Consider the following 13,647-nt stretch of genomic DNA (forward strand, 5'->3'; position numbering starts at 1 on the left):
AACCATCAGGGTTCTGGTGCCTGCCGGGATGAACGCCAGCCTGAAAGAAGAGCTAGGGTGGTCCGGGGTGGTGGGAAGGAGGAGGGAGAAGGAAAGGTTTCTTTGGCAGGCTTTTCTGGAGGATGTTTGCATAAGACCCATGAAGTGACCAGCCCTAAGCTTTGATGAGCTCTGAACTAATTTGTTAAGAATAAAGATCTTCCTCTCTTGCTTGGCAGAGTATTGTACTTGGTTTGGTGGGTTCGGAAGCGAAATATTTTATCGGGAGGTTAGAATTGTATCTTGTGGCCCTATCGCTCCTGTGCTACCGCCTCCTCTTTGCCTGCTGCTAGCAGAGAGGCTAAAGCCGAGCCGTTTCTGCTCCCTGGGGCAGAGACCCCGCTCTGCGCACGGCCATCGCTGCCCACCAGCACCCCGCCGGGCTCCCCGGTTCCCGGTTTTGCAGTCGATCATTTCCTCTGCTTTGTGCCGATGAAACGCAGGCTTGGGCACTGCCGGAGCGCTCCCGCGGCGGGAGCTGGGGGGGCCGCGCTGCCGCTGCAGGAACACGGCTGCTCCTGGCGGGATGCTCAGGCTGGTTCTTTGTTTTCTTTCAGAAACTGAAGCCAAGAAAGCTTGCGACTGGCTGCGAGCGGCGGGATTCCCTCAGTATGCCCAGCTTTACGAAGGTGAGAGCTGCCGCCTCCCGCTGATCCCAGTCCCTGCCGTGTAGCTGGTCTCGTGTCCTGTATCGCAACCAAATGCCACGGGTGGCTGCAAGGGGAGCTCACAAAGCGCTGGGGAGAGGAGAGGTCGGGCACGATGGTTTACTAATTATATGATCACGCGTTAAAACTTGAAGCCTTCGGACTTGGCCGTGGCCTGGGGAGCTGTTAACTTTTCTGCATTTCTGAACTTTTCCCCTTCAGGCAGGGCTGCGAGGAGTCCCCGGGGCGGCTGCTCAGCCCAAGGGCAGGCAGGCTTTGGAGGGCCATCGGCTCCTCAGTAGTTCAGTGAGTGTTTGCAGTGGGTGGGAGCGCGGCGGTGGCCAATGTAGGTAACGTGGAGGCTGAGCGTTTCCTCCCTCCCTCCCTCTGACATGTCCTGCCAGCTCCTGCCCTGCCCCGAAATGCTATTTGGCAGCAAGGTCTGCGCTTTCTGAGCATGCAGAAGCTGTGCCCGGAGCACACCGGGTCCCCGTGCCGCACAGCCCCCAGGGCGCCGGGGGCGGGCAGACCCCGCCGACGGACCCGCTCCCACCTCCTCCCACGCACCCACAGGCAGTTTGCAGGTCTGTTGGTGGGTCTCGCCTCCGGCTCAGCTGTGTTTACTTCAAACCCATGGCAGGGTCGCTGGTCCCTGCCGGGGGGGCCGAGGAGTGGTGGCTGGCCGGGACAATAGCGGGAAGCCTGGTCTCCGGTGGGCTGCAGCGATGGCTATTGTTCGGCTGGGCACTTCCACTGCCCCGCGCAACACGTGTGCGGGAGCCACGCTCTCGCCCGCCGGGTGATGGCTTTACAGGCTGCCTGTTTGCCTCTGGTTTCTATTTTAGGGGGCAGGCTCCTAGCGCGGCCACGTGCAGGGGCTGGCCAGGTTCCTGCAGGTGAGACCCAGCCCCAGGTGTCAGCCCCAAATAGTGCCTGCAGCCCAGGGTGGCGAGGAGCGCCTGCTGGGTCTATGAATAACTGACCCTTCTTCAGCCTCTCTGAGCAAAACTTTCCACATCCTCTGCATGTTTCATTCTGTTTTTCTCCCCAGCTGGCAGGGCTCAGCGTCCCCTTGGTAATTGCACTCAGTAGCTTCATTAACAGTTGAGCGTAGACACTTGGGGTTAAAATGGTCCAGGTCCTACGTAGCTGGTCCCAGCAGAGCAGCCTCCCAGTGCACAGAGGTGAGCAGGGAAGGGGAGGGAGGCCCTTGGGCACCTCGCCACCCTCACCTACCTTACCTGGAAAGGGCGCTGCCCAAGGACCCTGGGCGCATACCACCCCTGGGTGGTCCTCCAGCCCCTGCCCAGAGGCCAGAGAATGTATTTGCCTGTGGGGACCTGACCCATGGCCTTTGAGGCATGGGGCGGGAGATGAACGAGATACTACATCTACTGTACCACCATAGTGGCACAGCTTTCTGGCCCCTGGGAGACCTCCTAGCAGCTCCTAGCTCTCCCCAGGGGAGAAGGGAGTCACTGGTGAGCAATCAGTGCGTGTGTAATGTATTGCTTTATGGGGCACCAAGGCGTCTCCTGGGCAGACTTAGGGAGGTGGCTACTCTCCAAAGAACACCATGAGGTGCTGAGGGGAGAGCCGAGGGGGTCCTCATATCCCCCCTGCAGTGCGTGCAGCCGGCACCCCCGAGGAGGGGTAGCCCAGGCTCCAGATGTGCTCAGCTGGGAGCGGAGCCACACAGGGTACCTGCGTGGGTGTGTGAAACCACTGCAAAGGGCTAGTGTTTATTTCTGAATCAGCTCGTCTTGCCGAGCGCTAAGGCCAGGCATCACCCCAGCCCAGCAGCAGCCTTTCCCCATGGGCTTTAACCGTCCCAGGCATGCCACAGTCCCCGGCGCAGTGACCGGGTTGTTTGTCCTGCGAGGGGTAAGCGGTCCGAGGAGGAGGCGATGCGAGGGGTATCTGCTGCATGATGCTGATCCCCTCCCAGCATCTGGGCTGCCGCAAGCCCTCCTGCTCCTGGCCCGGTGGGGCTTATTTGGACCCCTCTCCTCTGCCTGGCTCATCTCTCCCACCTCTGCACTTGGCTTGCGCTCACCGCCACGGCACCAGGACATCCCCAGCCCCTCCACGCCAGCCCCCGTTTGTGTCTTTCTCTTGCTTTTTGCTGGCTGCCTCCTGGAACTGTGGGCAAAATGTGGTCCCTTGGGAGGAGCCGCTGCCGGGAGTGCGGGCCGAGTCCTGCCTGCCGAGAGCCGCCTCCCAGCCGGCTCGGTGGGACCATCCCTCACTGTAGGTTCCCCTCCTGCAGCCACGGCTGTCATGGGCGGCAGCTCCTGCTGGTGATGTGATGCCCCAGCCTCCCTGGCTTCTTCCGACTCGTACTCATGGCCCAGAAGCCTCCCACGCCTTTCCCCTCTGCTGCTCTCCCGCTTCCCCAGCTCTCCATCCTCGGCGTCTCTCCTCCTCTTGCCCCCCGCAGCATCTCCCTCCTCCCACGCTCACCGCCGGCTCTTGTGCCTGATGGGGCGGCTGGCTTGGAAACAGCTGTTGATTCTCCTCTCGCTTTTCTCCCAGACTCGTCGTTCCCTCTTGACATCAGCGCTGTGAAGAAGGACCACAGCTTCCTGGACCAGGACTCCCTCAAATCCCTGTGCAGGTAACGCTCCCTTGCACCCCTTCACCACCGCAAGGACCCACCCCGGCGAGGGCTCGGGGCTGGCGGGGCGGTGGGCGCTGCGGGGTGCCTGCCTTGCACCCCGGCTGCGGTCAGAGCCCGCTCAGGCGCTGCCGCCGCCTCTGCAACAAGGAGTTTGGATGAGTTAATCTTCTGAGTCGGAAAGCATCGCTGGCTGTTGGGAGGTGCCAGGGGAACGACTGCGGGTTTTGTTCGAACATACAGAGCTCCTGGAGAACGGAAACAGATCCCAGGAATAATTCTCGCCTTCGTGTGACTTTTGGGCTGTGCTTTAATTTCAAGTTTGGGTAACGCCAGCCTGTAGAGCTCGATTAGAAATGGATCGGTCAGAGCTGAACTGTGAAACAGCAGAGGTGCAAAGAGGGACCCAGTTCTGCTGGGTTTTGTCCCGCTGCCGGCTCTCCCTTTCCACCGCCAGCTGCCCTGGGTGGCCCCTCGCGGGCTGGGGTCCTCAGGGGAGGGGGCCTGGTCTCCCTGGCTGCGTTCTGTGTTGCTTTATTTTGCAAGGGTGCTCCATAATGTCTCTGAGAATGAAATGGAGTTTGGAAACCATGTCTCTGCATCAGAGCGAAGGGGTCTTGCTCGGCTGTTGGCATAAGGCGGATTCAGGTCAAAGTGCCCGTGGATGAAATCGTGCTGTGGACAGAGTTTCGCTCAGTTGCTGGGCGCGTGCTGCCTGCGAAAGAGGGAAAACACGCAGTGGGGGATTTGCTGAGCACCGGTGCAGGGTGAGGCGCTCCGTGGACGTCGCAACGCTGCTAATGAGTGCTTTGTGCGGGTCGGTAGGAGCTGCGGGTGCTCCCGGCGGCGGTTCGCGAGCTGCTGGTTCGCGCTGTGGTTTGCTTTGCGCAGGGGAAGTCTCTGCTGGCGGGTCCCTCCTCTTCCCTGGAACGACTGCTCCGCCGGCTGCTCTGGCCAAGGATTTCTGTGTTCACAAGTGCTTGCTGGCGTTGTGTGACGTTAGTCATCCCGGCGCCTGGCAACGCGGCCCTGCTGGACATTTTCCACCAGGACACCCCACTCCTTGCGGCAGCAAGGCTGAAAATAGCTCTAGAGATGCCGCCGGGTGTGTTGCTGCAGGAGTCAGCGTGTGTTTCGGGGGGGAAAACTCTCCCAGTGCTGCCAGTATGGGCAAGAGCTGGCAAAAGGAGGGACACGCCCGCCCCTGTCCCAGCATGTGTCTGTCCAGATGGGCTGTCTGTCTGGATGGGCTGTGTGTCACCTGGTGCTGTGGGTGACTCAGCCCTGCTTTGGCTTTCGGGCCACCTCATCGCGCCCGTGCCCCCGCGCTGACTCCACGCCGAGAAACGAGCGCTGCCTCTCGCTGTCCTCCCACACACACGGAGAGGGGATGGGAAGTGGTCTGTGACTTGTTTTCCCAACAGAGAGGCTGCTGCACTGGTCAGGGGGGGATCCCCTGTGCCGCTTCCCGGGTTCCCGGAAAGCTCCTAATTTTCCCTCCTGGCGGCAGCGAGGCAGGAGGTGACGAGAGGTCTCTGACCATCCCGCCCCGTCGGGGCTTTCGGGTCCTTTTGTCGTCACCTGGCCGACTGCCCGAGCTTCGGGGCTTGTTTGTAATAACCTGGAGCAGGTCACGCCTGCCCAGTGCGGCCGGGTGGGCCACGCGGGGCAGGAACGTCCCCAGCCCCCCCGGGATCCCTGAAGTGGCCCCTTGCAGTATTTGGCTAACAAAAAGGTCTAGAAGGACACTAGAAAATGGAGCGCTTCAAAGAAAATTAACCCCGTGCGTGTTCTCTTCCCCCACAGCACACGTGCGCTCCCATCTCATGCCCTCTGCAGGGCTCTGCGTGTGTGCTCCTGCTGCAGGATGAGCTGCAGGACCACGCGCTCGGCTGGGGGGCTTCGGCGGGGCTGCAAGAGCGGCGGTAGTCAAATTTTTGGTAAAATGTCCCTGAAGTTTGTTTTTGGCTGTGCAGACTGGTGTTTGCACGCTGGAACGAAAGTGCTTGGAGTAGCAATTCGTGCTAATTAAAGTGAATTAATTGGAGATTCATTCACTTGTGTAAAAAACAAACAAACAACAAAACAAAAAAAAAAAACCCAAACCAAACCAGGACTTGAAGCTGTAGGGTGGGAAAAGGTGAAGGGCCCAGCTAGGGGCCAGCCCTGCCCCGAGGGCGCCTGGCAGCCTTGCTCGGGGTAGACAGGCGTCCCTTGGTGCTGCGGCCATGGGAGGGCAGGCGCCGGGCGCTGGGGCGGCGTTTGGGCACGGCCAGGACGTCGCGGTGCCTGCGCGGAGGGAGCGTCGCATCGCTCTGCGGGCTGCGCTTGCAGCATCCCCGCTGCCGCACAGCCAAGGGCTTGCATCGCTCATGCACTCCTCTGGTTTCACCCCGGGCTGCGATGCCCAGGGCGCCTGTCACTGGGTGCCTGGGTGGGTGTCGGAGGTGTGGGGTGCAGCACACTCCCCTGGGAGCCGGCTCGGAGCTGTGCCGGATTCCGCCTGTCCCTGGAGCTGCAGCTGCTGGGTGACAGGTGACAGTGAACAACAAGAGCTCTAGGACAGAAACAGGGGGAAAAATAAGCAGCAGGCACTGCGGCCCCAGCACGGGCCAGGGCTGGGGTAACGCCTCTCTTGGTTTCTTGCAGGAGGCTGATGACCCTGAACACATGTGCCTCCATGAAGCTGGAAGTCCACTTTCAGCGTAAACAGGTAAGTCTTGGGCGTCCCGGGGCAGGCTGAGGGGCGCGGGGGGGCTGGTGCGCACTGGTGGGCAGCAATCCTGCGTGCAGTCACGACCCTGGTGTGCTCCGGGACGGCCCCTGCGCGCAGGGCAGTGCCCAGCGCTGCTGTTCACTTGTTCCACCGGCTCCCAGGTTGGACACGGCCCCAGAGGTGCCCGGCTGAATTAGTGGGTGGCTGTGCTTGCCCTGTGCCCCTGCACCTCTCTGAGGCTCTGGCAGCAGCGAACCGCAGTTGTACACCCGTGCTGGGTCAGCTGCGCTGGGCCGTGTGCCCGCAACCTGCAACACCACCCCCGGGGTCTCTGTTGAGCCGGGCTCTGAGACCCCCCTGTCTCTAGGAGGAAGCCGGACACTGGAGGGACGGGTGGAACTAGCCTGCGTGTCACAAACAGCAATTAATACCAGCATGTTAATAACAAAACCTTTTCTATTTCTCTTAATGAATAATACATTTAAAATGCACGCCGGCTCGGTGTGTAGCGCATGGAAATCATTACCCGGGTGTATCCCTGCTTCTTCCGGCTGCCCTTACTCGGGCTTGGGAAGGGACGCTGCCCCGCATCCCTCGCCGCGCTGCCCGGTGTGGCCGGCGGGTTGCAGGGAGGCTCTGCAGGGATGTCCCGAGTGCCTGCGAGCTACCCAGAGGCAGCCTGGAAGCAGCGCCGTCCCCTCCCCAGTGCAGCGTGGCCCTCGGGCACGGCAGAATGATGCCTGGTGCCTCCTGGAGCCCTCTGTTGCCAAAGGGGACGTGAGTGGGCTTAAGGGGCCGCGCTGTGGACTGTGCCCCCCGCTGGGGTGCTGGTTCCAGGAGAGTGGGGCAGGGGGACGCACCAACCCTCTGTGACTCTGATGGATTGTCTCCTGCTGTTGACCACCTGCAGAATGAAGACTCTGAGGAGGAAGACCTGTGTGCCATCAGTGACCGCTGGGCTTTCCAGAGGGACAGCAAGAGGTGGTCGCGGGTGGGGTCCGTGGACGTCCTTTCCCAGGGCTCCGAGGTCCTGAGCTCCACCACGCGGCCGGCGTCCAGCCGCGAGAGCGTCCTCACGGACCTCAGCACCAACCCGGAGGCCGTGTCCCTGCACAGCAGCGGCAGCACGGGCTGCACGCTGGGTGTCGGGGCTGCGCCGCCTGAGCCCCCGTCCCCCATCTGCACCATCGCCGCCTCCAGCCGCAGCTTGAGTGAGCGCTCCTTGCCGGAGCAGCCCTCGAGCCGTGGCGAGGGCTCCAAGGAGAAGCCGAAGAAACTACGATCTCGCAGCTTCTTGAAGAGGATCGAGTCCCTCCGAAGGAAGGACAGGGAGAAAGCCGGCCCAGAAGAGAAGGTGGCCCCACACGACAGCATCCCGGCCACGCCGGGATGGGACTCCCTGAAGTCTAACAGGGACGTTGCAGCCGCTAAGGCCAGCTCCCCTAAAAGAGGGATATCTGCCTCTTTTCATGGAAAAAAACACTTCTTCTCGCTATCGTACAGGACTAACCGCTTGCTAGGCTCAGGCGGGAGCAAGGTGAGCTCTGATCCGAAACGCAGCAGAGTCTACCTGGAGGACTACGAAACGCCCGTGACAGCCAGCAGCAAGTGGGCTGCTGGAGACCGCCAGCACCGGCAGGCATGCGAGGGGAATTGCTTGGTCTACATCCCCCTGGACCACAAGCCGGGCACCTTCCCCAAATCCCTCTCCATCGAGAGCTTGTGTCCCTTGGCCGGCAGCTCCCTGACACACTGGAAATCGGGGAATGCACCCGCCGGGCTGGTGGGAGGCGGCAGCAGCAGCAGCGTGGAGGGCTCGTCCTCCCCGCCAGGCTTCGCCTGCCGCCGGCGGCGGGGCTCCTGCAGCTCCCTGGGCAGCCGGGTCAGCATCTACGACAACGTGCCGGAGTTCGGCAGCAGTGAGGATTTCTGCAAGGAGGACGGGGAGGTGACCTACGAGAACCTCGATGACATACTGCAGCACATGTGGGGGCTGCAGCAGAAAGTGGAGCTCTGGTATAAAGCCATCTCCCCCAACCTGGCTGGGGAGGAAGGGGGCGAGGAGGAGGAGGAGGAGGAGGAGGAGTCGGACTCAGGAGGGGAACCCTCCAACCTGCACTTCGAAGAGCGGTCCATGTCGGATGTCGGCACCTCTGCCAGTGACTTTGACAGCACGGGCAACTCCCTCAATGAGGCCGAAGAGATCGAGATGCGGGAGCGCCGGGACTCGGGGGTGGGAGCATCGCTTACCAGGCCCTGCAGGTAAGCATGGGCTGGGGCTGCGGCCCCCTCCCCTCCGCTGTGCCTGGGAAGGGCTCAGTCCCGGCGCTGCCAGCCGAGGGACCGCTGCAAGCCCATCGCCGTCCCATGGGCGCTTCTGCAGCAGGGGTGCGCGGCCCTTGGCTCTGCGGGAGCAGCACCCGAGCCGTCGCTGGAGGGGTGCTGGCCGGTGCCCTGCAAGCCCTGGCTTGACGATCGCCCTTTCCCTAGAGGCAGAAGCGAGGTGGAGGGAGGGAGATGCTGATGGACCAGTGCTGTGGTGCGATGCGGGCTGGGGGAGCGCAGCGCGGGTTGCTGGTGCGCTCTGGCGGCTGCAAGCCACCGCTGCCAGCCCTGCTGCCTGCAGCTGCTGCCTGCTCTGCGCAGGCTGCGACCTCTCTGCTGGCGTAGATCCGTCATTAAATGAGTTTTCATTTACTAATAACAGGTCTAAATGAAGGAGGCACTTGCTTCCAGTGTGCTAGTGCCCCCTTGGGCTTTCCCTGAGAAAACTCCAGCCGTTGCTGAATTCTGTGAATTTTCTAGCCCCTGCTTGGCGGGTGCTGGAGGGTGATGTGCCTCCAGGCAGGCATGGAGGGATATAGAGGAGTGTCTTTTTTCATTAGCTGGGAATGTCCCTTGCGCCTTTCTGGGCTTGGGGATGCACCAAAGCAGCAGGGCAGGAGCCTTCCTGAAGCAGCATGGACTGGGGAAGGGTTTTAGCAGGCTCCCAAGAGAGCACTACCTTGGTGGGGTGTGTGTTCTTCCTGAGAAAACGGGTTTTGGCGATGTCCCTTTTGCCATGGCCTTGCGCTGCGTGGTGGTCCTGCAGGCACACGTCACCCTGAGCAGCTGAGCTCTCCCCAGGTCCCCTGGGGGACTGTAGCACCCAAGGGTGCTGGGGCAGGTGCAGTGACCCTGTGTGGAGAGGATGCTGGTTGTTTCAGGGGAACATGGGGGAGGGAGCAGTCCTCTGAGGCCAGGGAAAGCGTCTCTCATGCTCTCCCTGGCACTGTCTCGCACTGGGTGAGCACCCAGCCGGAGGAAGCAGCACTCAAGGCACTGGAGCTGGTGCTGGGATCCCTGGGATCCTGCTGTGCCCACACCTTCCCCCAGAGCAGCGGGTTCTGTGGGGAGGGAAAGGCCCTTCCCTGGGCTCTCCAGCTCGGCCACCACCAGCCTTTCCCCACAGAAAGCTGCGCTGGCACAGTTTCCAGAACTCGCACCGGCCCAGCCTGAACTCTGCCTCCCTGGAGATCAACCGCCAGTCCTCCGCCCAGCTCAACCTGCTCCAGAAGTGCTCCCTGCTCCGTCTCACAGCCATCATGGAGAAGTACTCGGTGCCCCACAAGCAAGCCTGGACGTGGTGAGCTGGTGGGGAGGGGGACTGGGACGTGCCCGGGGCTTGCAGCATGGGGCACCTTCGGTGGGCAAAGGTGGTGGGGAGGGAGGGGAGGGAGCTGAAACAATAGCTGACTTTGCTCTGTGTGACACTGGGCATCCTCGCAAGCATGAGCTGGGGGCTGACGCCTGGGCTTCTGGCATCGCCTGCATCCAGGAGGGCTGCAGGCATTTGTGGGGCATTAAAAATGCTGCAGCAACATAAAAGAGCAGGACGGTGGTTTCCTATTGTAGCCAAGCATTTTGGCTTAATAAAAGGTGCTGCAGTTCCTGTCGAAAGCTGCCTCGTTGATATTTAAAACTGCAGAAGCGTGTGTGTGACCTGGGGTCCTGCTCCCCTCGGCGAGGTGGTGCTGAGGGAGCCGTTCGGTGCACTGACCTCTGTCTGTCCCACCCTGCAGGACTGTGCCCAAGTTCATGAAGCGGAGTAAAGTCCCCGACTACAGGGACAAGATGGTCTTCGGGGTGCCGCCCATCATCAACGTGCAGCGGACGGGGCAGCCCCTGCCCCAGAGCATCCAGCAGGCCATGCGCTACATCCGCAGCCAGTGCCTGGACCAGGTGATGCTGTGACCGCCGGCCATGGCCGCAGGGCGGCTCCGAGCCTGCCGCTGCTGCTGTGGTTTGGGGGGAAAAAAGCTGCCTTGCAGGGGTGCTTTGTGTTCACCTCTTCTGGCGCTTGGCTGTGGTGAAGCGGGAGGGCGAGGTTATCTGTGGGAAGCCGATGCCCACGGGTGGCTCCTTGGCCATCCCTCACTCAGGCTTCTCCTCCGGGTTGCAGGGGAGTGAGGTCTTTGGGAAAGGGGTTTCCTTGCCTTTCCCTCGGTGCCCATGCTGCGCTCAAGCACCAACCTACTCTTCCCCGGCAGGTTGGCATTTTCCGAAAGTCAGGGGTGAAGTCCCGGATTCAGGCGCTCCGGCACATGAATGAAACCAGCCCCGACAACGTCAACTATGACGGGCAGTCGGCGTACGACGTGGCTGACCTGCTGAAGCAATATTTCCGTGACCTGCCGGAGCCCATCTTCACCAGCAAGCTGACGGACACCTTCCTGCAGATCTACCAGTGTGAGTGGGCTGGGGCTGGTCTCCCCTGGGCTGGGGACGAAAGTCAGGGTCTCCCAGGGAGGAGGCGTCTCTCCGTCCATTTGGAAGGGGTGATGGCGACGGGTGGTGGCCGCGGGACAGACCCGCTGACCATCAGCGTTGCCCCGTGCCTGCAGTTGTGTCGAAGGAGCAGCAGCTGCAGGCGGTGCAGGCGGCTGTTATCCTCATGCCGGACGAGAACCGGGAGGTGCTGCAGACCCTGCTTTACTTCCTGAGCGACATCGCCTCCGCAGAGGAGAACCAGATGACCGCCGGGAACCTGGCCGTGTGCCTGGCCCCCTCCATCTTCCACCTCAACGTGTCCAAGAAGGAAAGCACCTCGCCGAGGTAAGGGTTGGCCCCAGCCTTCCTGCAGCCCCTGTCTCCCCGTCACCCCTTCCCTGGCCATCCCGGGAGGAGGCCACTGAACCGGGGCAAGGCGCGGTGGGAACGTGAGTGCGCTCACACAGCCCCCCGTTACTCTGCTTCGCGCTGCGGGGGTGCCCCGCTCTGCAGCGCAAAGCAGAGCAGTGGGGCCACAGGCGGGCTGGACGCCCGGCCCTCCCAGTGACGCCTGCTCCCCCGCAGGGTGATCCATAAGAGAGGCACCATGGGGAAGCCTGACCAGAAGGACCTCAACGAGAACATGGCTGCGACGCAGGGGCTCTCCCATATGATCACCGACTGCAAGAAGCTCTTCCAGGTGGGTGGCCGTGGTGTGCCCAGCCCCGCGTTGCCCTCCCTGGGTGCTGCCCATGGGAGATGTGACCTTGCTGGCGGGTGCTGGTCCTGTGGCGTCCGTACGAGGTGAGAGAAGGGCACCCGTCCTCAGTGGGGCAGCTGCCACTCAGTGCTGGGAGCGAAGCCCGGCTGCATCTCGTGGCGGTGCAGGTTACAAGCTGCGGGGTGTATGTCTAGGGGGCCTGTGTCCATCCTCCCCTCTCCATGGAGGGATGAAGAGTTGTGGTTTTCTGGCTGCCCAGGGCTGCTCACAAAGTCAACATAGGATCCCTCTGGCTTTCTGAAGGTCTATATGCTCTTGGCTTGTAGGTCTCCCATGACATCTTGCTGCAGCTGAGCAACTCGTATATGGCAGCAGATGCTTACCCCCATCGCCTGTCTGACTTCGTGTGTCAGGGGGAAAGCAAGGATTTACACTCCTACTTTGAGCAGAGTGTCCAGAACCTGCTGAAAGAGTCGTTGGAGAAATTCAAGGGGTGGCTGAACACCCCAGGGCCCCTGAACACGGAGCTCTCCTGCAAAAAGGTAAATGACGCTGTGTGGAGGGGGGCTTGGGGTCACGCGGGGAAACATGTATGGGGTGACGGCTGGGAGCCATGGGTCTTGAGGGCACCTGCCAACCGGCTAACAACCCCTTGGTGCTTGTTCGCTTCAGTGAGGAGGGATCAGCAACCCCTTCCCTGGCCAGAGGATGGAATGAGAGTTGGACAGCTCTGGGATGGGGGGGTGCTCTGGGCCCAGCTGTCCCGGCAGAGAACCCACCACATTGTTGTCAGCGGAGGAGCTGGCTGCCTGCACCCACCCCACCCATCCCATCCCATCCTACTCCATCCCATCCCATCCTACTCCATCCCATCCCATCCTACTCCATCCCATCCCATCCCACTCCATCCCACTCCATCCCATCCATCCCATCCCACCCCACCCCATCCCATCACTAGCCAGCAGATGCCAGGTGCTGCTCAGTGGTGGTGGAAGCCATCAGTAGAGCCACTTGGGGGTAGCATTTTGGGGGGTCCTACGGGACAGCCTGCCTGACCCTTCCCTTGGCCTGTCAGGTTGGGGACGGGCACCCTCTGCGCTTGTGGAAGGTCTCCACGGAGGTTGAGGCCCCTCCCACCACGGTGCTGCACCGGGTGCTTCGGGAGCGTCACCTCTGGGACGAGGACCTGCTGCAGAGCAAGGTGGTGGAGGCCCTGGACAAGAACATGGAGGTCTACCACTACGTCACGGACAGCATGGCCCCCCACCCGCGCAGGGACTGCGTGGTGCTCCGGTGAGGGCAGGGGAAGACCCGAGCGCAAGGGTTCCGTCTTGGTTCGGTGGATCCCACCCGGCCCCAGCCCAGGGCTGTACAGGCTCGCCCACCTCCCCGCGCCCTGTGCGGACCCAGGGGCTGCCCACGGGTGGGCACGCAGGGGTGGGAGCTGAGCGGGGCCGCTCTGTCCCGCAGGCGCTGGTGCACGGACCTGCCGCGGGGAGCCTGCCTGCTAATCTCCCTCTCAGTGGAGCACGACAAGCTGCCGGCGGAGGGAGGCGTCAAAGCCGTCGTGCTGACGTCCCAGTACCTCATCGAGCCCAGCGCCGTGGGACGCTCCAAAGTGACCCACATCTGCAGAGCTGACCTCAGGTAGCGGGGGCCCTTGGTGCCGCTGCATCAGCCACGGGGGAGGTTAACGGTGGGGTGCAGGAGCTGCTCCTCCCCCTGCCTGCTTGGCCCGGCTGCAGCTCACGCGGTCTGGTGCCCGAGGGAAGGGGGTGCTGGGCTGGGGCCAGGTTGTAGCTGCCAGATGGTCACTGGGAAGGGAGCCACCAGCTGGGTCTTGCGGTGCTGGCAGTTCCTCTGGCGGCTCCGAGAGTGGCAGCAAGCCCCTTGGAGTTTCTGCGGGAAACACGGGCTCCCCCGTGGGTCGGAAGCACAGCACTGACGCTCGCAGCGGCAAGCTGTGCTGGGTGTAGCGGTGAAAGGGTGGGCTGAGGCAAGCGGCAGTCTGCTTGGCCGTCTGGGCTGGCGGAAGCCCGGCTGGGTCAGGGATGCTCCCCCGTTTTGCCATGTGTCTGTTTTGGGGACACATTAACTGCATTAAAAGGTCCCCTTTTCCGTCGTGTAGTGTTTGTTGAGCGTCTCGTAGCCCATCGTG

General features: G+C 62.2%; 1 protein-coding gene across 6 annotated transcripts in view; it reads left to right on the forward strand.

Annotated features, from left to right (window-relative positions):
* STARD8 (StAR related lipid transfer domain containing 8) overlaps window positions 1-13,647 on the forward strand; it is an 80,992-nt gene that overhangs the window by 65,245 nt on the left and 2,100 nt on the right. For all 6 annotated transcript variants that reach the window (XM_064462784.1, XM_064462786.1, XM_064462788.1 and 3 more), the window contains 12 exons: window positions 597-668; window positions 3,222-3,303; window positions 5,953-6,016; window positions 6,930-8,281; window positions 9,471-9,644; window positions 10,081-10,240; window positions 10,549-10,747; window positions 10,903-11,113; window positions 11,354-11,468; window positions 11,816-12,031; window positions 12,565-12,782; window positions 12,960-13,136. In XM_064462784.1, the coding sequence (XP_064318854.1) occupies window positions 597-668; window positions 3,222-3,303; window positions 5,953-6,016; window positions 6,930-8,281; window positions 9,471-9,644; window positions 10,081-10,240; window positions 10,549-10,747; window positions 10,903-11,113; window positions 11,354-11,468; window positions 11,816-12,031; window positions 12,565-12,782; window positions 12,960-13,136 (3,040 nt within the window). The remainder of the gene's footprint in view (window positions 1-596; window positions 669-3,221; window positions 3,304-5,952; window positions 6,017-6,929; window positions 8,282-9,470; window positions 9,645-10,080; window positions 10,241-10,548; window positions 10,748-10,902; window positions 11,114-11,353; window positions 11,469-11,815; window positions 12,032-12,564; window positions 12,783-12,959; window positions 13,137-13,647) is intronic.

Source organism: Phalacrocorax carbo, chromosome 11 (assembly GCF_963921805.1).
Source record: "Phalacrocorax carbo chromosome 11, bPhaCar2.1, whole genome shotgun sequence".
In the NCBI taxonomy this organism is placed as follows: Eukaryota; Metazoa; Chordata; class Aves; order Suliformes; family Phalacrocoracidae; genus Phalacrocorax; species Phalacrocorax carbo.